The following is a 24280-nucleotide window of genomic DNA, read 5'->3' as shown; positions in this document are numbered from 1 at the left end:
CGAGACTAAAAAAAGATATGAATACAAGGCTTTATCGTTGTTGTTTTTTACAGAAATGTTTGGCATCGACTAGAAATGCCCTGGAGATCGACAAGTCGTTCGCGATTGACCGGTTGGTGACCACTGCCTTAGAGTATAGTGGACATATAGTTGAATTTTATGTGGACCGTTGATATAGCTTATCTATTTATTTATTTTTGTTATTAGGCAATACATGAATAATCAGACAGTGGCAACAGTATGGAAATATTGAATTTACTTTTCATATCTTCTCATTTATGATTATATGACGAGTTGATTTCTCACAACTATTGGTTTTCCTCTCTTCTCTTGCTAAGCTATATGAAACGTTCTTCCTACTTTTCACAACACAAGGATGGGGGAAATATTGACCAAGATGATAAATGACTAGAACTGTTTGGAATGTGATTGCTGTTTTCTGTAAGAACTCAGGATGTCGCTGTTTACCATAAGTAGAATTACAGGCTCTACTCCACCCACCATTGGATTATTCAAAAGAGTAATAGACTATATTGCATCACTTTCACCGAGGAGCAGTCGGACAACATTCATTTTGCTATTCCTTTTGAGAGGCTAATATTGTACTCTTACGTTGCAGTATCATTTCGACTAGTATTGAACTCTTATGTTGACACTTGGTTTTGATCATCCAGAATGGGGTACACAGGATCTTCGGTTTTTACCTCTTTGTTCCGCCTGGCTTTTTGTCATTGCCTGATGCGCATCAGCAATGGAGACTTGAGCTATTCAATTCCAGAGGAGATGAAACGCGGATCTGTGATCGGAAATCTAGTTAAGGATCTGGGGCTGGATGCTAAGAGACTTTCAGGTCGTAAAGCTCGTTTGGATATGGATGGCAGTCGTCAACGTTACTGTGACATTAATGTGAATACTGGAGAATTAATTGTGGCTGAAACAATAGACAGGGAGGAGCTGTGTGGACCGAAGGTTTCTTGTTCTTTAAAATACGAGCTTGTGCTGGAGAAACCTCTGGAATTACATCGCATAACTGTACAAATACAAGATATAAACGACAATTCACCACGGTTTCCCAATGCACGTATTGATCTAGAAATTCGGGAATCTGCTTACAAAGGCGCAAGATATCCCTTGGATGAACCTCATGACTCTGACATAGGATTAAATGGTATACAAAGCTATTCACTGGAGAGGAATGACTATTTTATTTTGGACGTTCAAACGAGCTCAGACGGAGGAAAATATGGCGAGTTGGTGTTAGAAAAAGAGCTAGATCGAGAACTACAACAAGAGGTGACGTTGTTACTTACTGCTGTTGATGGTGGGACTCCACAGAGATCTGGTACTGTAGTTATACACGTCACTGTGTTGGATGCTAACGATAATAAACCAGTGTTTAGCCAGACAGTGTACAAAGTACGTTTGCCTGAAAATTCTCCAACAGGGACTGTTGTAGTTGCAGTTAGTGCTAGTGATGAAGACGAAGGAGCAAATGGAGAAGTATCATATGAGTTCAATCGTATTTCCGATAAAGCAGCTAAACTGTTTTCCATCGACAAAAAGACTGGCGAGATTAAAGTGCAGGGTCCCATAGATTATGAAGAAAATACAGAATACGAAGTGCGTGTCCAGGCTAAAGATGGGTCTGGCTTAGCTGGCAATGCAAAAGTAATGATAGAAATCACAGACCTAAATGACAACGCACCGGTGATATTGATCAAATCCTTTAACAATCCCATCCCTGAGAACGTGTTACCTGGTACAGAGGTGGGGATCATAAATGTACAAGATGAAGATTCAGAGGGAAATAGACAGGTCCGCTGCTCCATTCAACAAAATGTTCCGTTCAAATTAAACCCTTCAATCAAAAACTACTATTCTCTGGTAACAACTAGTGAACTAGACCGTGAGATAATATCAGATTATAACATAACTATCACTGCCGCTGACGAGGGGTCTTCACCTTTATCCTCCTCAAAGACTATTCATTTATCTGTATCAGACGTGAATGACAACCCACCTGTGTTTGAAGAACAATCCTACAGTTCCTATGTGACTGAAAACAACAAGCCTGGCTCCTCTATGTGTTCTGTTACTGCCAGAGACCCAGACTGGAGACAGAACGGTACGGTGGTCTATTCTCTATTGCCCAGTGGTGTCAACGGTGTTCCGGTGTCCTCATTTCTATCCATTAACGGAGACACGGGGGTGATCCATGCTGTGAGAGCATTTGATTATGAGCAGTTTAGGAGCTTCAAAGTCCACGTTGTAGCCAGAGACAATGGTTCTCCTCCACTCAGCAGTAACGTGACAGTGAGAGTCTTCATAACAGATGAGAATGATAACTCTCCCCAGATATTATACCCTGCGCCAGCAGGGAACTCCTTGATGACTGAGATGGTCCCCAAAGCTGCTCTGGCGGGGTCCCTGGTTTCCAAGGTGATAGCTGTGGATGCTGACTCTGGACAGAACGCGTGGCTTTCATATCAGATCGTGAAATCGACTGATCCTGGACTTTTCACTATTGGTCTCCACAGTGGAGAGATCAGGGCACAGCGGGACATTTCTGAATCTGACAGTATGAAGCAGAACCTTGTTATATCAGTGAAAGATAACGGACAGCCCTCTCTCTCTGCAACCTGTGATGTATATTTACTCATATCAGACAACTTGGCTGAAATTCCAGAACTGAAAGACATGGCTTATGAGGATAGTTCCAAACTAACTTCCTATTTGATCATAGCACTGGTCTCTGTCTCCACCTTTTTCCTGACTTTCATTATTCTCATCCTGGCCGTGAGGTTCTGCCGCAGTAGAAAGCCTAGAATGTTGTTTGATGGAGCAGTCGCCATTCCCAGCGCGTATTTCCCTCCCAACTATGCAGAGGTGGATGGAGCTGGAACTCTGCGCAGTTCTTACAATTATGACGCATACCTGACAACGGGCTCACGCACCAGTGACTTCAAGTTTGCCAGATCTTACAATGACAGCACGCTGCCTGCTGATCAGACACTAACAAGATGTCCAGATACATTACTAGAAGGGAGTATCATGTCGCTCAACACTGCAGGAGAAGCGAATGAGGTAAGCCTTCACTCATCTGAGATACCACCTTTTCTACCTGAGTTGTTTCGTTGTGGGAGAATGGGTTATGTATGTGGAAAATACATTCTGGGCCTTAATGGCTTATGCCATCCTATAGAAACAGTAGGTCTATACTCGGTTTAGATGATAACAACTTAGTAGGCTAAAATGTGGCATTTATCCACTCATTGTTTTGTTTGATTGGTTGAGTTTCAAAGGTGCTCGCTGTTTCTTCTCTTCTCTGTGAGGAGTAATTCACTAGGGGTTTGATTTGATGGAAGCAGTTTGCTCCTTGTTTGTTTGGGCTGTGGTTTCCTATAATTTAAACAATGCAGTTTCGGTTGCTTTTAGCCGGTGATGTTTTCTTCACTGATTTTCTGATGGAGTTGACAATAAAGCTTGATGGAGATAGGAAAACATGGTTTAGACTACTTTTGAAAAGGAATGAGACATTTTATAATAAATGGACAGTTTTTACCTGGAAAGAGTTTTGAATGTCTTTTGAAACTTGATTATATATTGTTAGGGTGTGTGTTCAGCGTTGTGCATTAAAATCCCCATTGCCTACCGTTTTTTTTGTTGGTCGCCTACATTTCAGCACCAGACCAGTGGACAGCGTGGTGACATGTTTTAGTTTACTGAAGTCTAACGGTCAAAAACTCAAAGATAGAATGCGAAAGAAATACCATTATTTTAATGACTAACGAAACATCGGTAGTGAAATCGACAGTTTTCATGACGATGGTTGAAATATTTTATTATCCAGTAAAAAAACATGTTGCAACTAGTCTACTAATGGCTTATTGTGTGAATATTAGGAATATTGTGTAGGTTTTTCCTAATAGCGTACCTCATCCATGTCTTCTCATGATCATGTTACGTCGAGTTTTAATACGGTCGTCTGCGTTTGGAGAATATGATACATTCCAAGAAGGACACATGAAAACAATATAGGCCTACGAGCATGCTGTTTATCTGATAGACTCATGATGTCGCTTTCCACCAGCTAAGTACAGTTAACTATATACCTCCACCTACTACGGGGGAGTAGGCTACATACAGAGTGTCAAAATACCATTTCTCACTGAAAAGCGGTTAGACATTGTAATCTTTCTTCCGTTTGGCTATTGATTGTGGATAATTGGCCTTAATTGCTATTAGACATTAAAGATGGGCTACAAAGGCTTTACGGTTTTTGAATTTGCTTTTCGTCTGTCTTTTTGCCTTTTCTTCATGCACATCAGCAAAGGAGACGTGAGCTTTTCTATACCAGAGCAGGTGAAACGCGGATCTGTAATCGGCAAAAATACTCAAGGTTCTGATGTTGGATGTTAGGCAATTGGGTGTTATTTTTTTGGTTTAAATTACACTTCGTTTTTCACAGTTAGAAATACACATTCAAACATAAGAACCTATAGACTACATCGGTTTCCTATTTAAATTTAGTACTGTGATGGCTTATTTTTTTCGCTGTTCTTAGTAGACAGGTGTATCGCTGTTATCGCTAAACCAATTCTCAAAATCTATCGATTTGTCTTTTTACATCATCATGTAGGTTCAGATTTTCTTTTTTCGATATTAGAATCATGTAGGTAGAAGCTTGCTCATTGTTTGTCTATGGCATCCTGATTCATATGTTTAATAGGCACTGCAACTGTTATTCGTCTTTATGGAAGTCTGGTTGTTGTACTCGCCCAAAGTAATTCTGACATGCAGTAGGCTAAGTGTATTTTCTTACCCAGTTTTAGAGTAACTGAATGGAGGATAATGTTGAGTTTTTAAATGGAATCCGTTTAAAAATAAGAACTTGACATGGCCATATAGATACGCTATTATTAATTTTTCTAATTTCTCATTTCACAATAAATATATTGGAGTAGATTGAGATTTAAGTCTATTGCGTTTTAGCGTTCTGAAACATCCCCATTGATAATTCAGCAACTCTTGATGTCAGCTACGTTTCAGCACCAGGAATGTGGACAGCGACAACACTTTTTTCCTTCACTTTAAAGTCAGTTTAAATCCTGCCAAAGTCAAATGTGGACGGGAACAACAGCACATTTTGGTTTGTTGAGTGAGGACACATTGATAGCTAGTGGAATCCGTGCATTGCATTGGCTTAAAGGAGAAAGTTGCGACTAACTCGATGTTTTTACCTTACGGGACAGTTGTTATTCAAGAAAAGGAGTTCATACATCATACAAGCAATACTTTAAACGTATTTCTGTATTACTATTTATTATTTAAGTGAAGTCATAGGCTACATCATCTTTGTAGGAATATATAATTATGAGATAGAATACTTCAGATTCACATTGTGTGTTGTTTCTTTAATGACTGAGGATGTCGCTGTTCACCAGCTAAGAAAAGGTAGGCAGCCTACACTTCTCAACCCAATATATTACTCAAAGGGCGGAAACAGCCTATCGCGCCATTATCACTGAGGAGCAGTCGGCCAAAGGACCTAATTTCTTCAGTTTGGTCATTTGTCTTAGCCAATATTTGTAGTAGCCTACATTGCATAATAATTGTTTTCACCTTGTAATTGGAATATTTTCGTTTGTACATCGAAAATGGGCTACATTGGATTTACAGATTCAGCTTTTGTCCTCCATCTGGCTTGTGTTCTATGCCTAATACGCATCAGCAATGGCGACATGACCTATTCCGTTCCAGAGGAGATGAAACGCGGATCTGTGGTCGGAAATATAGCCAAGGATCTTGGGTTGGATCCTAAGAGACTGTCGGCTCGAAAAGCTCGTTTAGAAGAGGATGGAACTAAACACTTCTGTGACATTAACCTGAATTCGGGAGATCTTGTTGTCGCTGAAAGAATTGATAGGGAGCAGCTTTGCGGTCCGAGGATTTCATGCGGGCTAAAATATGAAATGGTTCTTGAAAGTCCTTTAGAATTGCATCGCATATCTCTTCAGATTCAGGATGTGAACGATAATTCACCACAGTTTGCAGATGATGTTATCAAATTGGAAATAAGGGAATCAGCTGATAAAGGTGAACGTTTCCCCATTAATGAAGCCCACGATGCAGATATAGGTCAGAATGCAGTTCAAAGCTACTCTTTGCAAAGGAATGACCATTTTGTCTTGAATGTTCATACTAATCGAGATGGAGGTAAATACGGTGAGTTAGTGTTAGAGAAAGAGCTGGACCGAGAACAAAAGCAGGAGGTGACGTTGTTACTTACTGCTGTTGATGGTGGGACTCCACAGAGATCTGGTACTGTAGTTATACACGTCACTGTGTTGGATGCTAACGACAATATTCCAGTATTTAGCCAGGACGTGTATAAGGTCAGATTACCTGAAAATTCTCCGTTAGGTACCATTATAGCTACAGTCCGCGCAACTGATGCAGATGAGGGAGCAAATGGTGATGTCATATATGATCTAGGTCGAGTTTCTGAAGAGTTGAAGAATTTGTTTCGCCTCGATAGTAAAACTGGGGTTATAAATCTGGCTGGACCGATAGATTATGAGGAGCAGCCCATTTACGAGCTGCGCGTCCTCGCCAAGGATGGTGCAGGTTTGGTGTCATACACAAAAGTACTGATAGATATTACTGACGTAAACGACAACGCACCAGTGATATTAATAAAAACTCTGACCAGTCCAATTCCAGAGAATGTGTTACCTGGCACAGAGGTGGGCATCATTAATGTACAGGATAAAGACTCGGAGGGAAATAGACAGGTCCGCTGCTCCATTCAACAAAATGTTCCGTTCAAATTAAATCCCTCAATCAAAAACTACTATTCTCTGGTAACAACTAGTGAACTAGACCGTGAGATAATATCAGATTACAACATAACTATCACTGCCACTGACGACGGGTCTCCACCTTTATCCTCCTCAAAGACTATTCATTTATCTGTATCAGACGTGAATGACAATCCTCCTGTGTTTGAAGAACAATCCTACAGTTCCTATGTGACTGAAAACAACAAGCCTGGCTCCTCTATGTGTTCTGTTACTGCCAGAGACCCAGACTGGAGACAGAACGGTACGGTGGTCTATTCTCTATTGCCCAGTGATGTCAACGGTGTTCCGGTGTCCTCATTTCTATCCATTAACGGAGACACGGGGGTGATCCATGCTGTGAGACCATTTGATTATGAGCAGTTTAGGAGCTTCAAAGTCCACGTTGTAGCCAGAGACAATGGTTCTCCTCCACTCAGCAGTAACGTGACAGTGAGTGTCTTCATAACAGATGAGAATGATAACTCTCCCCAGATATTATACCCTGCGCCAGCAGGGAACTCCTTGATGACTGAGATGGTCCCCAAAGCTGCTCTGGCGGGGTCCCTGGTTTCCAAGGTGATAGCTGTGGATGCTGACTCTGGACAGAACGCGTGGCTTTCATATCAGATGGTGAAATCGACTGATCCGGGACTTTTCACTATTGGTCTCCACAGTGGAGAGATCAGGGCACAGCGGGACATTTCTGAATCTGACAGTATGAAGCAGAACCTTGTTATATCAGTGAAAGATAACGGACAGCCCTCTCTCTCTACAACCTGTGATGTATATTTACTCATATCAGACAACTTGGCTGAAGTTCCTGAACTGAAAGACATGACTTATGAGGATAGTTCCAAACTAACTTCCTATTTGATCATCGCACTGGTCTCTGTCTCCACCTTTTTCCTGACTTTCATTATTCTCATCCTGGCCGTGAGGTTCTGCCGCAGTAGAAAGCCTAGAATGTTGTTTGATGGAGCAGTCGCCATTCCCAGCGCGTATTTCCCTCCCAACTATGCAGAGGTGGATGGAGCTGGAACTCTGCGCAGTTCTTACAATTATGACGCATACCTGACAACGGGCTCACGCACCAGTGACTTCAAGTTTGCCAGATCTTACAACGACAGCACGCTGCCTGCTGACCAGACACTGAGGAAGAACCCAAATGAACCTTTCGGAGAAAACATTATCACGTTCAACACCTTGGGGGAGTGCGAGGTGAGATTTCATAGCTTTGACATTGTGATAAACGAAAATGCTTTATTTGTTTATTTAGCCGTTTTGCATAGTCAATCATATGAAACTATAGGTAGCTTACTTTATTGTGTGTTAGGCTAATATTATTACAACAGTGTTGTCTGCTGTACTCTTTCAGTCATTTGATTCAGTCCCATTTTGCATCACTGATAATCTCTGAGGATGTATTTATTTCCCCTCTTGATCCCATTTTAATGTGATTTAGTTAAATACGTAGGCCGTTTCAGCACCACTTAAAAAACTGCAATAGGTAAAGACGTGGGTTATGTTTGAAAGAAACGCCGGATTTTTTAATTACTTTTTTCCCCTTCGAAAACTGTAATGGGTAGAGACGTGAAATATGTTTGAAAGAAATGCCTGATTTTAAAAGGACCTTTTTCCAGTGATTATATTTGGACTTAATTTATTGGCATGATCTTTTGAAGACTACATGGACAGACTACTTTGCCCATTGATCATTCGGTTGAGATGTTGACACAAGGGGATTCGTGTTTTTACAATCCTGCATTTTGAAATAGTCTACCTCTGTTGATATGAGGGGTCCCATTATGTATCTTTAAAAACAATTAAACCCGGCATGTTTTTCTATGCGTAGCAAACTCTCCTCTATACAATTGGCGAGAGACTTGCACACTATTTTCTGCAGTTTTATTCAACTACACGGAGTGTCGCTATTGACCAGCAGTAGCTTTGAAATGAATCTCTCCACCCATTCTTGAAATGTCCAGGGAGTGAGGGGACATCATTATTGCAGTGTAAAAGTCTCCTGCTTAACATTTTAACGTGGTGCATTTTGATCTGCTGGTTGTAAACGTTTCTTCGGTTGGATAGCACTGATTTTGACACACTAATCGGCCTATTTGGAATGAGTTGTGTTATCTGAAAATGGAATACAAGGGATTCTCGTTCTCTGCCTCATTGCTCGGCCTGGCTTTGTTTCTTTTCCTGCTGCACACCAGCTATGGAGACGTGACCTATTCTGTTCCGGAGGAGATGAAACGCGGATCTGTGATCGGAAATATAGCCAAGGATCTGGGGCTGGATGCAAAACGACTTATGTATCGGAAAGCTCGTTTAGATGTTCAAGGTAGCAGCAAGCGCTATTGTGAAATCAATCTGAATACTGGGGATATGGTCATCGCTGAAATAATAGACAGGGAGCAGCTTTGCGGTAGGAGGATTTCATGCACCTTAAAATTCGAGATGGTTCTGGAAAATCCTTTAGAATTACATAACATAATCTTACAGGTACAAGATATTAATGACAATAGCCCACTATTTGGGGAAGATAGCGTTACGTTTGATATCAGGGAGTCAGCAGTCAAAGGCGCTCGATTTTCGGTGAATCCGGCTCACGATGCAGATATAGGACTGAACGCTGTTCAAAGCTACACACTACAAAGGAACGACCATTTTAGCCTGGCTGTTCATACCAACCCAGGTTCTGAAAAGTATGGTGAGCTAGTGTTAGACACAGAGTTAGACCGAGAACAACAACAGGAGGTATCATTACTACTGACTGCGGTTGATGGTGGGACCCCACAGAGATCTGGAACTGTAGTTATACACGTCACTGTGCTGGATGCTAACGATAATAAACCAGTGTTTAGCCAGAATGTCTATAAGGTCAGTGTACCTGAAAATGCTCCATCAGGTTCATTAGTTGTTACTGTGACGGCAACAGATGCAGACGAGGGGGCAAATGGACAGGTGACGTACGGATTTGGCCCAATCTCAGAAGAATTAAATCAATTATTTTCTCTTGACCCTAAAACGGGAGACATCAGGATAGCAGGACAGATGGATTTTGAAGAAGAATCAATTCATGAATTGCGTATCAAAGCCAAAGATGGCTCGGGATTGACTTCCTTTGCCAAAATATTCATAGAAATTACAGATGTTAATGACAATGCCCCAGTGATATCTCTTAAATCCTTGACCAATCCCATCCCAGAGAACTTGTTACCTGGCAGAGAAGTGGGCATCATTAATGTACAGGATAAAGACTCGGAGGGAAATAGACAGGTCCGATGCTCCATTCAACAAAATGTTCCTTTCAAATTAAACCCTTCAATCAAAAACTACTATTCTCTGGTAACAACTAGTGAACTAGACCGTGAGATAATATCAGATTACAACATAACTATCACTGCCACTGACGACGGGTCTCCACCTTTATCCTCCTCAAAGACTATTCATTTATCTGTATCAGACGTGAATGACAACCCTCCTGTGTTTGAAGAACAATCCTACAGTTCCTATGTGACTGAAAACAACAAGCCTGGCTCCTCTATGTGTTCTGTTACTGCCAGAGACCCAGACTGGAGACAGAACGGTACGGTGGTCTATTCTCTATTGCCCAGTGATGTCAACGGTGTTCCGGTGTCCTCATTTCTATCCATTAACGGAGACACGGGGGTGATCCATGCTGTGAGAACATTTGATTATGAGCAGTTTAGGAGCTTCAAAGTCCACGTTGTAGCCAGAGACAATGGTTCTCCTCCACTCAGCAGTAACGTGACAGTGAGAGTCTTCATAACAGATGAGAATGATAACTCTCCCCAGATATTATACCCTGCACCAGCAGGGAACTCCTTGATGACTGAGATGGTCCCCAAAGCTGCTCTGGCGGGGTCCCTGGTTTCCAAGGTGATAGCTGTGGATGCTGACTCTGGACAGAACGCGTGGCTTTCATATCAGATCGTGAAATCGACTGATCCGGGACTTTTCACTATTGGTCTCCAAGGTGGAGAGATCAGGGCACAGCGGGACATTTCTGAATCTGACAGTATGAAGCAGAACCTTGTTATATCAGTGAAAGATAACGGACAGCCCTCTCTCTCTACAACCTGTGATGTATATTTACTCATATCAGACAACTTGGCTGAAGTTCCTGAACTGAAAGACATGACTTATGAGGATAGTTCCAAACTAACTTCCTATTTGATCATCGCACTGGTCTCTGTCTCCACCTTTTTCCTGACTTTCATTATTCTCATCCTGGCCGTGAGGTTCTGCCGCAGTAGAAAGCCTAGAATGATGTTTGATGGAGCAGTCGCCATTCCCAGCGCGTATTTCCCTCCCAACTATGCAGAGGTGGATGGAGCTGGAACTCTGCGCAGTTCTTACAATTATGACGCATACCTGACAACGGGCTCACGCACCAGCGACTTCAAGTTTGCCAGATCTTACAATGACAGCACGCTGCCTGCTGATCAGACACTAACAAGATGTCCAGATACATTACTAGAAGGAAGTTCCATCACCCTCAACACTGCAGGGGAGTCTATTGAGGTAAGACAGAACTAAGAGGAGATATCCCTTTTCTTTGTGTGCGAATGCATCCGATGTTATGATATCAGAATATCTTTCCTAGTTTGTTAGTGGTCTTTTCCTTAAATTCTTCTTTATCCTCCTGATTATGAAGGGTTATGTAACGACATCAATATTCACTTTTTAATTCCTTTTCACAAGGGATATTCTTTCAATTTTGTTGTTGGTGTGTATAGAGTTAGGCATGCTACCCCAATCATGGAGTTTGTTTACATTTTCCTTTCTGTAGTATCCTCATTGCCTACTACATTTTTCTTTAAGTGTGTTGGCTACTTTTCCACATTCCAGCTCGTGGTTAGTGGAAAGCGACGTAATCATCACTTTACCTGAGAGCAGTGGTCACCAGCCTTTTCTGAGTCAAGATCACTTTCCGAGTCAAAATGCATGCTAAGATCTACCGCTCTGATTTTTTTATTAACATGACTTAAAAAATGTAAGCCTATGCAACAATAACCAATTAAAAACAGTTCTGAACCAATGAGGTTTGTGCAGTTAGATACAGGCCCAATACATTAACACCGCATACTGGCTTTGCTTGAATTTACCTGCCAATGCTTTGTGGTTCGGGACATTTTTTTTAATGATATTTTACATTTTGAAGTAGGCTATATGATCACTCCGGTAATATATCTATTGTTGTATTACTTGTGAGGCACAGCTGAGTGAGCATACATTTAAATAATTAGCTTTTTATTTTACTGGGCTGATGGTGCCTGCATCTGATGGTCAGTCTCAGGGAGGGAGAGAGCAGCAGACTGATGGTCAGTCTCAGGGAGGGAGAGAGCAGCAGACTGAGGGTCCGTCTCTCAACATCGCTCCGCTCTCCATTTCCTCCACTGACACTGACCCAAAAGGGACACCGTCTTCCAGCTGATGACGAAACTGGAGTCGCACCGCATTATTTCTGCCTCATGCACAAATTCATGTTGTTAGTCCTATGAACAGAGAAAGTGAAATATTCCTTGATATTAAAAAATACCCAAGCCGCTAATAATAACAACAACGCAAGCCTATAGATACACTTTCCTACTCATTCATTACTGCTGCACTGCTTGTTGTAGCGCTGACTGGAAATAGAAAGAACCCACAAATTATGGTTTATAAACGTGTTGAGTACAAATTGTTTACAGTGCTGAGTAAGAACTTAAACATGAACTCAGTCATAAAAACAGCAGCTCTTTGCAGTATTCGTTGACAGTCTCTCTCTAGTCATGGTTTTAAACGTTTAGAAATCTCACAGTATCAACTTTGCCGTAGCTTTCATTTATGCCTGCTACGTTACTGCAGACTCGGTCATCTGAGCAATCTTATTGGCCAGCGGAGGCATAATGCACTTGATTTCCTCTCCAGGCCCACCGGAATGACAGAGTTCGTACCTTCAGACACATGAAATGGCAACAGTATTCCTACTCGGCGGGCAGGGCTGATGAATTGGCTGCACCTACCACCAACAGCCCAAGACTAAAAAAAGATATGAATACAAGGCTTTATCGTTGTTTTTTTACAGAAATGTTTGGCATCGACTAGAAATGCCCTGGAGATCGACAAGTCGTTCGCGATTGACCGGTTGGTGACCACTGCATTAGAGTATAGTGGACATATAGTTGAATTTTATGTGGACCGTTGATATAGCTTATCTATTTATTTATTTTTGTTATTAGGCAATACATGAATAATCAGACAGTGGCAACAGTATGGAAATATTGAATTTACTTTTCATATCTTCTCATTTATGATTATATGACGAGTTGATTTCTCACAACTATTGGTTTTCCTCTCTTCTCTTGCTAAGCTATATGAAACGTTCTTCCTACTTTTCACAACACAAGGATGGGGGGAAATATGGACCAAGATGATAAATGACGTAGAACTGTTTGTATTGTGATTGCTGTTTTCTGTAAGAACTCAGGATGTCGCTGTTTACCATAAGTAGAATTACAGGCTCTACTCCACCCACCATTGGATTATTCAAAAGAGTAATAGACTATATTGCATCACTTTCACCGAGGAGCAGTCGGACAACATTCGTTTTGCTATTCCTTTTGAGAGGCTAATATTGTACTCTTACGTTGCAGTATCATTTCGACTAGTATTGAACTCTTATGTTGACACTTGGTTTTGATCATCCAGAATGGGGTACACAGGATCTTCGGTTTTTACCTCTTTGTTCCGCCTGGCTTTTTGTCATTGCCTGATGCGCATCAGCAATGGAGACTTGAGCTATTCAATTCCAGAGGAGATGAAACGCGGATCTGTGATCGGAAATCTAGTTAAGGATCTGGGGCTGGATGCTAAGAGACTTTCAGGTCGTAAAGCTCGTTTGGATATGGATGGCAGTCGTCAACGTTACTGTGACATTAATGTGAATACTGGAGAATTAATTGTGGCTGAAACAATAGACAGGGAGGAGCTGTGTGGACCGAAGGTTTCTTGTTCTTTAAAATACGAGCTTGTGCTGGAGAAACCTCTGGAATTACATCGCATAACTGTACAAATACAAGATATAAACGACAATTCACCACGGTTTCCCAATGCACGTATTGATCTAGAAATTCAGGAATCTGCTTACAAAGGCGCAAGATATCCCTTGGATGAACCTCATGACTCTGACATAGGATTAAATGGTATACAAAGCTATTCACTGGAGAGGAATGCCTATTTTATTTTGGACGTTCAAACGAGCTCAGACGGAGGAAAATATGGCGAGTTGGTATTAGAAAAAGAATTAGATCGAGAACAACAGCAAGAGGTGACGTTGTTACTTACTGCTGTTGATGGTGGGACTCCACAGAGATCTGGTACTGTAATTATACACGTCACTGTGCTGGATGCTAACGATAATAAACCAGTGTTTAGCCAGACAGTGTATAAAGTACGTTTTCCTGAAAATTCTCCAACAGGGACTGTTGTAGTTGCAGTTAGTGCTAGTGATGAAGACGAAGGAGCAAATGGAGAAGTATCATATGAGTTCAATCGTATTTCAGATAAAGCAGCTAAACTGTTTTCCATCGACAAAAAGACTGGCGAGATTAAAGTGCAGGGTCCCATAGATTATGAAGAAAATACAGAATACGAAGTGCGTGTCCAGGCTAAAGATGGGTCTGGCTTAGCTGGCAATGCAAAAGTAATGATAGAAATCACAGACCTAAATGACAACGCACCCGTGATATTGATCAAATCCTTTAACAATCCCATCCCTGAGAACGTGTTACCAGGTACAGAGGTGGGCATCATAAATGTACAAGATGAAGATTCAGAGGGAAATAGACAGGTCCGATGCTCCATTCAACAAAATGTTCCTTTCAAACTAAACCCCTCAATCAAAAACTACTATTCTTTGGTAACAACTAGTGAACTAGACCGTGAGGTAATATCAGATTATAACATAACTATCACTGCCACTGACGAGGGGTCTCCACCTTTATCCTCCTCAAAGACTATTCATTTATCTGTATCAGACGTGAATGACAACCCACCTGTGTTTGAAGAACAATCCTACAGTTCCTATGTGACTGAAAACAACAAGCCTGGCTCCTCTATGTGTTCTGTTACTGCCAGAGACCCAGACTGGAGACAGAACGGTACGGTGGTCTATTCTCTATTGCCCAGTGATGTCAACGGTGTTCCGGTGTCCTCATTTCTATCCATTAACGGAGACACGGGGGTGATCCATGCTGTGAGACCATTTGATTATGAGCAGTTTAGGAGCTTCAAAGTCCACGTTGTAGCCAGAGACAATGGTTCTCCTCCACTCAGCAGTAACGTGACAGTGAGAGTCTTCATAACAGATGAGAATGATAACTCTCCCCAGATATTATACCCTGCTCCAGCAGGGAACTCCTTGATGACTGAGATGGTCCCCAAAGCTGCTCTGGCGGGGTCCCTGGTTTCCAAGGTGATAGCTGTGGATGCTGACTCTGGACAGAACGCGTGGCTTTCATATCAGATCGTGAAATCGACTGATCCGGGACTTTTCACTATTGGTCTCCACAGTGGAGAGATCAGGGCACAGCGGGACATTTCTGAATCTGACAGTATGAAGCAGAACCTTGTTATATCAGTGAAAGATAACGGACAGCCCTCTCTCTCTACAACCTGTGATGTATGTTTACTCATATCAGACAACTTGGCTGAAATTCCAGAACTGAAAGACATGGCTTATGAGGATAGTTCCAAACTTACTTCCTATTTGATCATCGGTCTGGTCTCTGTCTCCACCTTTTTCCTGACTTTCATTATTCTCATCCTGGCCGTGAGGTTCTGCCGCAGTAGAAAGCCTAGAATGTTGTTTGATGGAGCAGTCGCCATTCCCAGCGCGTATTTCCCTCCCAACTATGCAGAGGTGGATGGAGCTGGAACTCTGCGCAGTTCTTACAATTATGACGCATACCTGACAACGGGCTCACGCACCAGTGACTTCAAGTTTGCCAGATCTTACAACGACAGCACGCTGCCTGCTGACCAGACACTTAGGAAGAACCCAAATGAACCTTTTGGAGAAAATATTATCACGTTCAACACCATGGGGGAGTGTGAGGTGAGATTTCATAGCTTGTGAAAAACTGAAATGCTTTTATTCCAGTTGTTCATATATGAAGCTGTACAACTAACCATGTGCATATATGAAGCTGTACAACTAACCATGTGCATATATGAAGCTGTACAACTAACCATGTGCATATATGAAGCTGTACAACTAACCATGTGCATGTATGAAGCTGTACAACTAACCATGTGCATATATGAAACTGTACAACTAACCATGTGCATATATCTCATGAAGCTGTACAACTAACCATGTGCATATATCTCATGAAGCTGTACAACTAACCATGTGCATATATGAAGCTGTACAACTAACCATGTGCATATATCTCATGAAGCTGTACAACTAACCATGTGCATATATCTCATGAAGCTGTACAACTAACCATGTGCATATATCTCATGAAGCTGTACAACTAACCATGTGCATAGCCTACTCTATGAACCTGTGTAACTATCGTAGCAACTTACAGGAGCGATTAGGGTTAAGTGACTTGCTCAAGGGCACATCAACAGATTTTTCCCCTAGTCGGCTCAGGGATTCGAACCAGCAATCTTTCGGTTACTGGCCCAACACTTAATCGCTAGGCTACCTGCCGCCTATTATTCTTTCTAACTATGGCAGATTTTATGGAAGATGCCAAAACCTTGGAGATAACAATAGATGGTGAACTCAGATATGGGCCTGTGGTTTAGTTTTCCCTAAATCAATCCATATGACAAATCCAACTCCAGAACCAGCAATAGAGCCAGCTGGATAATATTTTGAATATTGTATAGTAAAAAAAAAAAAGACAACAATGGATAATATTTGCTAGCTAGATAGAGTTAGCAAGATACACTACATGACCAAAAGTATGTGGACACCTGCTTGTCGATCATCTCATTCCAAAAGCATTAATATGGAGTTGGTCCCCCCTTTACTGCTATATCAGCCTCCACTCCTCTGGGAAGGCTTTCCACTAGATGTTGGAACATTGCTTTAGGGACCTGCTTCCATTCAGCGACAAGAGCTTTAGTGAGGTCGGCACTGATGTTGGGAGATTAGGCCTGGCTCGCAGTCGCTGTTCCAATTCATGGGGTCGGTGTTGTAGTCAGGGCTCTGTGTAGGCCAGTCAAGTTCTTCCACACCGATCTTGACAAATCATTTCTGTATGGACCTCGCTTTGTTCACAGAGGCATTGTCATGCTGAAACAGGAAAGGGCCTTCCCCAAACTGTTGCCACAAAGTTGGAAGCACAGAATCGTCTAGAATGTCATTGTATGCTGTAGCGTTAAGATTTCCTATCAGTGGAACTATGGGGCCTAGCCTGAACCATGAAAAACAGCGGCAGAACATTATTCCTACTCCGCCAAACTTTACAGTTGACACTATGCATTGGGGCAGGTAGCGTTCTCCTGGCATCTGCCAAACCCAGATTTGTCCATCGGACTGCCAGATAGTGTAGCGTGATTCATCACTCCAGACAAGGCGTTTCCACTGCTCCGGAGTCCAATGGTAGCGAACTTTACACCCCTCCAGCCGATGCTTGGCTTTATGCATGGTGATCTTAGGCTTGTGTACAGCTGCTCGGCCATGGAAACCCATTTCATGAAGCTCCCGACGAACAGTTATTGTGCTGAAGTTGCTTTCAGAGGCAGTTTGGAACTTGGTCATGAGTGTTGCAACCGAGGACAGACGATTTTTAGCACTTCAGCATTCAGTGGTCCCGTTTTGTGAGCTTGTGTGGCCTACCACTTCGCAGCTGAGCTGTTGTTGCTCCTATACTTTTCCACTTCACAATAACAGCACTTACAGTTGACAAGGGCAACTCTCGCAGAGCAGACATTTTAGGAACTGACTTGTTGGAAAGGTGGCATCCTATGACGGTGCCACATTGAAAGTCACTGAGCTCTTCAGTGAGGCCATTCTACTGGCAATGTTTGCCTGTCGAGATTGCATGGCTGTGTGCTCGATTTTATACACCTGTCAGCAAAGGTGTGGTTGAAATAGCCAAATCCATTAATTTGAAGGGGTGTCCACATACTTTTGTATATATAGTATAGCTAGCTAGCTAAATAAGGTTAGCATGCTAGCTAGCTACACTGACAGCTGTCAGAGACCTATTTGTTGATGTTTCTCAACTCCACGTGGACATTCCCACACCCAATTCTTGAATATGTATAAGTAGCCGGTGGAACCTAATCATGTATTTCCTCTCTAGGACAGGAAATTCTGTAGAAATAGTGGTGGCAACTTCTTTTTGGGGGTGTCCTTTAAACACGATATTCTACAAACTACATGGAGTGTCACTATTCATCAGCAAAAAAGCTTTTAAGTCTTTCTCTCCCCCCATTTCTGTAATTTACAGGAAGGAGACCTCATATGTTCAGTGTAGAGAAGTCACTTGCTTAACATTTTATAGGCTAGTAGATTTTGCTTTCACTTGTTACAAAGGTTTATTTGGTTGAATAGTGCTGTAATTTACCACACCATTACATCGGGAATACGTTTTATTAACTGAAAATGGAAACAAAGGATTCTCTGCCTCAATGTTATGCCTTAGTTTTTATATTTTCCTACTGAAAACAGCTACAGAAATGTTAAAAAAAATTTTGCCCTTAATATTTCAACACAATCAATGGCAGAATGTAATTTATGGCAGAATGTAATTGTCTCTTGTAGAATTTACTTAACTCGGTGGAACTTGATGTGAATCAGATTAATTCATGTAGAAATCATCTGACCAAATTTAGTTTGGTCAAAGAGTTTGTCTTTTTGCGGGGCAGAGCTCATTGGAATAATACCCAGCATGCTTTGCAACCGTACATCTGGACATTTACATTTTGATCACTTAGCAAGCACTTTATCAAGAACAGCTTCATTCAGCGACTTCAATTAAGGTAGAGAATTATTGAGAAATTCGTTGTAGTCTGTTGGTTCCGTTCTATGTGCCAAATCCTGCTGGCTTAAGACTAGTATGGGCTATGGGTCCCACCCGTGGTGCAGCCAGTGAAATAGCAGGGCGGCAAATTCAAAACAACAAAAATCTCATAATTCAAATTTCTCAAACATACAACTATTTTACACCATTTTAAAGATACACTTCTCCTTAACCCAACCACGTTGTCCGATTTCAAAAAGGCTTTACGGCGAAACCAAAACATTAGATTATGTTAGGACAGTACCTAAAAAATAAAAGCCACACGGCCATTTTCCAAGCAAGGACAGGCGTCACAAAAACCAGAAATACAGCTGACACTCCCAGGACTCAATGTTACAAAATACATGTATGTTTTATTTGACAAAGTTCATATTTATATCCATAAAACCCATTTTACATTGGCGCGTGATGTTCAGAAAATGTATTCCCACCAAAACTTCCGGTGAATGAGCAGATCAATTTACAAAAATACTCATCATAAACGTTGATAAACTTTACAACAGTTATTGAAAGAATTATAGATATACTACTCCTTAATGCAACCGCCGTGTCAGATTTTAACATAGCTTTTCGGCGAAAGCACATTTTTCAATATTCTGAGTACAGAGCTCAACCATCAAAGCAAGCTATACACTTACCCACCAAGTTCTGGAGTCAACTAAACTCAGAAATAGTATTATAAATCTTCCCTTACCTTTGCTTATCTTCGTTGGAATGCACTCCCAGGACTCCCACTTCCACAAGAAATGTTATTTTTGTTCGAAATACTCCATATTTATGTCCAAATACCTCTGTTTTGTTCGCGTGTTCAGGTCACTAAAGGCATATTGCGAGAGCGCAGAACCAGAGAAGAAAAGTCAAATAGTTCCATTACCGTTCATAGAAACATGTCAAACGATGTTTACAATCAATCCTTAGTGTCTTTTTAACATAAAACGTCGATAATATTCCAACCGGACAATAGCGTATTCATTACAGAGGAAAAAGAAGGAGAGGCGCGCCAATGTGCCTGCGCAGTAAACAACTCACTGGTCCCAGGCAGTCCACTGATAGACTGAGCTCCTATTCTCTGCCCAGTAACAGTAGAGGGATGAAACAAGTTTCTAAAGGCTGTTGACAGCCAATGGAAGCCTTAGGAAGTGCAAAATGACCCCACAGACACTGTAGTTGGAATAGGGATTAGATAGAAGAACTACAACTCACTTCCTGGTTGGATTTTTTCTCAGGTTTTTGCCTGCCATATGAGTTCTGTTATACTCACAGACATCATTCAAACAGTTTTAGAAACTTCAGAGTTGTCTATCCAAATCTACTAATAATATGTATATCCTACGTTCTGAGCCCGAGTAGTAGGCAGTTTAATTTGGGCACGTCATTCATCCGAATTTCCGAATACTGCCCCCTGTCACTAAAAAGTTAAAGCCGATTTATAGTCAATCCACAGTCTGCAGTGACCATACAGAATATACAGCAATGTGGCCTCCACAGAAGTCAGAGCATTCATACTTCTTCAAATCAAATCAAATGTTATTGGTCTCCTACACATATTTAGCAGATGCTATTGCGGGTGTAGCAAAATGCTTGTGTTCCTAGCTCCAACAGTGCAGTAGTATCTAACAATACACAACAATACACACAAATCTAAAAAGTAAAATAATGTAATTAAGAAATATAGAAATATTAGGATGAGCAATGTCGAAGTCCGGACTTTTTATATATAAATATATATATATATATATATATATATATATATATACAGTACTAGTCAAAAGTTTGGACACACCTACACATTGCAGGATTTTTCTTTATTTTTACTATTTTCTACATTGTAGAATAATAGTGAAGACATCAACACTATGGAATAACACATATGGAATCATTTAGTAACCAAAAAAGTGTTAAATAAATCAAAAAATATTTGAGATTTGAGATTCTTCAAAGTAGCCACCCTTTGCCTTGATGACAGCTTTGCACACTCTTGGCATTCTCTCAACCATCTTCACCTGGTATGCTTTTCCAACAGGAGTTCCCACAAATGCAGAGCATTTGATGGCTGCTTTTCCGTCACTCTGCGGTCCAACTCATCCCAAAACATCTCAATTGGGTTGAGGTCAGGTCATTGTAGAGGCCACTACATCCCTCTCCTTGGTCAAATAGCCCTTACACAGCCTGGAGGTGTGTTTTAAGTCATTGTCCTGTTGAGAAACAAATGATAGTCCCACACGCAAACCAGATGGGATGACATATCGCTGCAGAATGCTGTGGTAGCCATGCTGGTTAAGTGTGCCTTGACAGACAGTGTCACCAACAAAACACACCCACACCATCACACCGCCTCCTCTATGCTTCATGATGGGAACCACACATGCGGAGATAATCCGTTCACCTACTCTGCGTCTCACAAAGAAACAGGGGGTTGGAACCAAAAATCTCACATTTGGACTCATCAGACCAAAGGACAGATTTCCACCAGTCTAATGTCCATTGCTTGTGTTTATTGGCCCAAGCAAGTCTCTTCTTATTATTGGTGTCCTTTAGTGGTGGTTTCTTTGCAGAAAATTTTCCATGAAGGTCTGATTCACACAGTCTCCTCTGAACAGTTGATGTTGAGATGTGTCTTTTACTTGAACTCTGTGAAGCATTTATTTGGGCTGCAATTTCACTTGAAGAAACTTTGAAGGTTCTTGAAATGTTCTTCTTTGACTGACCTTCATATCTTAAAGTAATGATGGACTATCGTTTCTCTTTTCTTATTTGAACTATTCTTGCCACAATATGGACTTGGCCTTTTACCAAATAGAGCTAAGTTCTGTTTACCACCCCTACCTTTTCACAACACAACCGATTGGCTCAAACGCATTAAGAAGGAAATAAATTCCACAAATGAACTTTTAACAAGGCAAACCTGTTAATTGAAATGGATTTCAGGTGACTACCTCATGAAGCTGGTTGAGAGAATGCCAAGAGTGGGCAAAGCTGTCATCAAGGCAAAGGGTGGCTACTTTAAAGAATCTGAAATATAAAATACATTTAGATTTTTATAACAGTTTTTTGCTTACTACATGATTCCATATGTGTTATTTCATAGTTTTGATGTCTTCACTATTATCCTACGATGTAGAAAATAGTACAAATATAGAAAAACCCTTGAATGAGTAGGTGTGTCCTAACTTTTGACTGGTAATGTATTTTAAAAATATATTTAACCCCTTTTTTTGTTGGCACAAAACTATCTCCATACTTCCATTAACTTCTCTAGGGCCGGCGGGACGAAATCGTCCCACCGACGTAACAGCCAGTGGAATCCTGTGGCGCGTTATTCAAATACCTTAGAAATGCTATTACTTCAATTTCTCAAACATATGACTATTTTACACCATTTTAAAGACAAGACTCTCGTTAATCTAACCACACTGTCCGATTTCAAAAAGGGTTTACAACGAAAGCAAAACATTACATTATGTCAGCAGAGTACCCAGCCAGAAATAATCAGACACCCATTTTTCAAGCTAGCATATAATGTCACATAAACCCAGAAGACAGCTAAATGCAGCACTAACCTTTGATGATCTTCATCAGATGACACACCTAGGACATTATGTTATACAATACATGCATGTTTTGTTCAATCAAGTTCATATTTAAATCAAAAACCAGCTTATTACATTAGCATGTGACGTTCAGAACGAGCATACCCCCCGCAAACTTCCGGTGAATTTACTAAATTACTCACGATAAACGTTCACAAAAAGCATAACAATTATTTTAAGAATTATAGATACAGAACTCCTCTATGCACTCGATATGTCCGATTTTAAAATAGCTTTTCGGTGAAAGCACATTTTGCAATATTCTCAGTAGATAGCCCGGCATCACAGGGCTAGCTATTTAGACACCCAGCAAGTTTAGCACACACCAAAGTCAGATTTACTATAAGAAATTTTTTATTACCTTTGGTGTTCTTCGTCAGAATGCACTCCCAGGACTTCTACTTCAATAACAAATGTTGGTTTGGTTAAAAATAATCCATAGTTATATCCAAATAGCGGCGTTTTGTTTGTGCGTTCAAGACACTATCCGAAAGAGTAAATAAGGGTTACGAGCATGGCGCATTTCGTGACAAAAAAATTCTAAATATTCCATTACCGTACTTCGAAGCATGTCAACCGCTGTTTAAAATCCATTTTTATGCCATTTTTCTCGTAAAAAAGCGATAATATTCAGACCGGGAATCTGCGTTTAGGTAAACAGACGAAAGAAAATAAAGCATGGGGTCAACTCGGGCACGCGCCTAAGCCCATAGTACTCTGATCGGCCACTTGCCAAAAGCGATAATGTGTTTCAGCCAGAGGCTGCCTCGATATCGTTCAGCTTTTTCCCAGGCTCTGAGAGCCTATGGGAGCCGTAGGAAGTGTCACGTTGGAGCAAAGATCCTCAGTCTTCAATAAAAAGAGCCCAGATGAACAACAACTTGTCAGACAGGCCACTTCCCATATAGAATCCTCTCAGGTTTTTGCCTGCCATATGAGTTCTGTTATACTCACAGACACCATTCAAACTGTTTTCTATCCAAAGCCAATAATTATATGCATATTCTAGTTACTGGGCAGCAGTAGTAACCAGATTAAATCGGGTACGTTTTTTATCCGGCCGTGTCAATACTGCCCCCTACCCCCAACAGGTTAACCTCTAGGGGACATATTCCCGTTCTTATCCCGTTAACGGGATTGATTTTGACAACAGCCAGTGGAAAATCAGAGCGCCAAATTCAAAACAGCTAAAATGTCATAATTCCTTTTTCTCAAACAATCAACTATTTTACACAATTTTAAAGATAAACTTCTCGTTAATCCAACCACATTGTCCGATTTCAAAAAGGCTTTACGGCGAAAGCATAAAATTAGATTATGTTAGGACAGTTCCAACACAAGAAAAACCACGCAGCCATTTTCCTAGCAAGGACAGGCGTCACAAATACCAGAAATTCAGCTAAAATTATTCATTAACCTTTGACGATCTTCATCAGATGACACACCTAGGACATTTTGTTACACAATACATGTATGTTTTGCTCGATAAAGTTCATATTTATATCCAAAAACAGCATTTTACATTGGCGCGTAATGTTGAGAAATGTTTTCCCTCCAAACCTCCCAGTGAATGAGCACAATGAGCACACTTATTACAGAAATACTCATCTTAAACTTTGATCAATATAGAAGTGTTATGCACAGAATTAAAGATACACTTCTCCTAAATGTTACCGCTTTGTCAGATTTAAAAAATGGTTCACTGCGAAAGCACAATTTGCAATAATCTGAGTACAGATTACTAATAATATGCATATTCTAGTTTCTGGGCCAGAGTAGTAACCTGTTC

At 41.0% G+C, this 24280-nt stretch overlaps 1 protein-coding gene across 12 annotated transcripts in view; it reads left to right on the top strand.

Moving 5' to 3' along the window:
* Positions 1 to 24280, top strand: part of LOC106603249 (protocadherin gamma-C5) — a 186079-nt gene that overhangs the window by 48099 nt on the left and 113700 nt on the right. For 2 of the 12 annotated variants that reach the window (XM_045716982.1, XM_045716965.1), the window contains exon 1: positions 568 to 3084. The exons of 3 other annotated variants lie outside the window; for them this stretch is intronic. In XM_045716982.1, the coding sequence (XP_045572938.1) occupies positions 676 to 3084 (2409 nt within the window). In that variant the 5' untranslated portion in view covers positions 568 to 675. Of the gene's footprint in view, positions 1 to 567; positions 3085 to 5508; positions 8061 to 8743; positions 11394 to 24280 lie in introns of those variants that run through there. 7 more of the 12 variants (XM_045716992.1, XM_045716971.1, XM_045716986.1 and 4 more) reach the window with 7 other exon arrangements.

Source organism: Salmo salar, chromosome ssa04, assembly GCF_905237065.1.
Source record: "Salmo salar chromosome ssa04, Ssal_v3.1, whole genome shotgun sequence".
In the NCBI taxonomy this organism is placed as follows: domain Eukaryota; kingdom Metazoa; phylum Chordata; class Actinopteri; order Salmoniformes; family Salmonidae; genus Salmo; species Salmo salar.
This window is presented reverse-complemented; position numbering and strand designations above follow the sequence as displayed.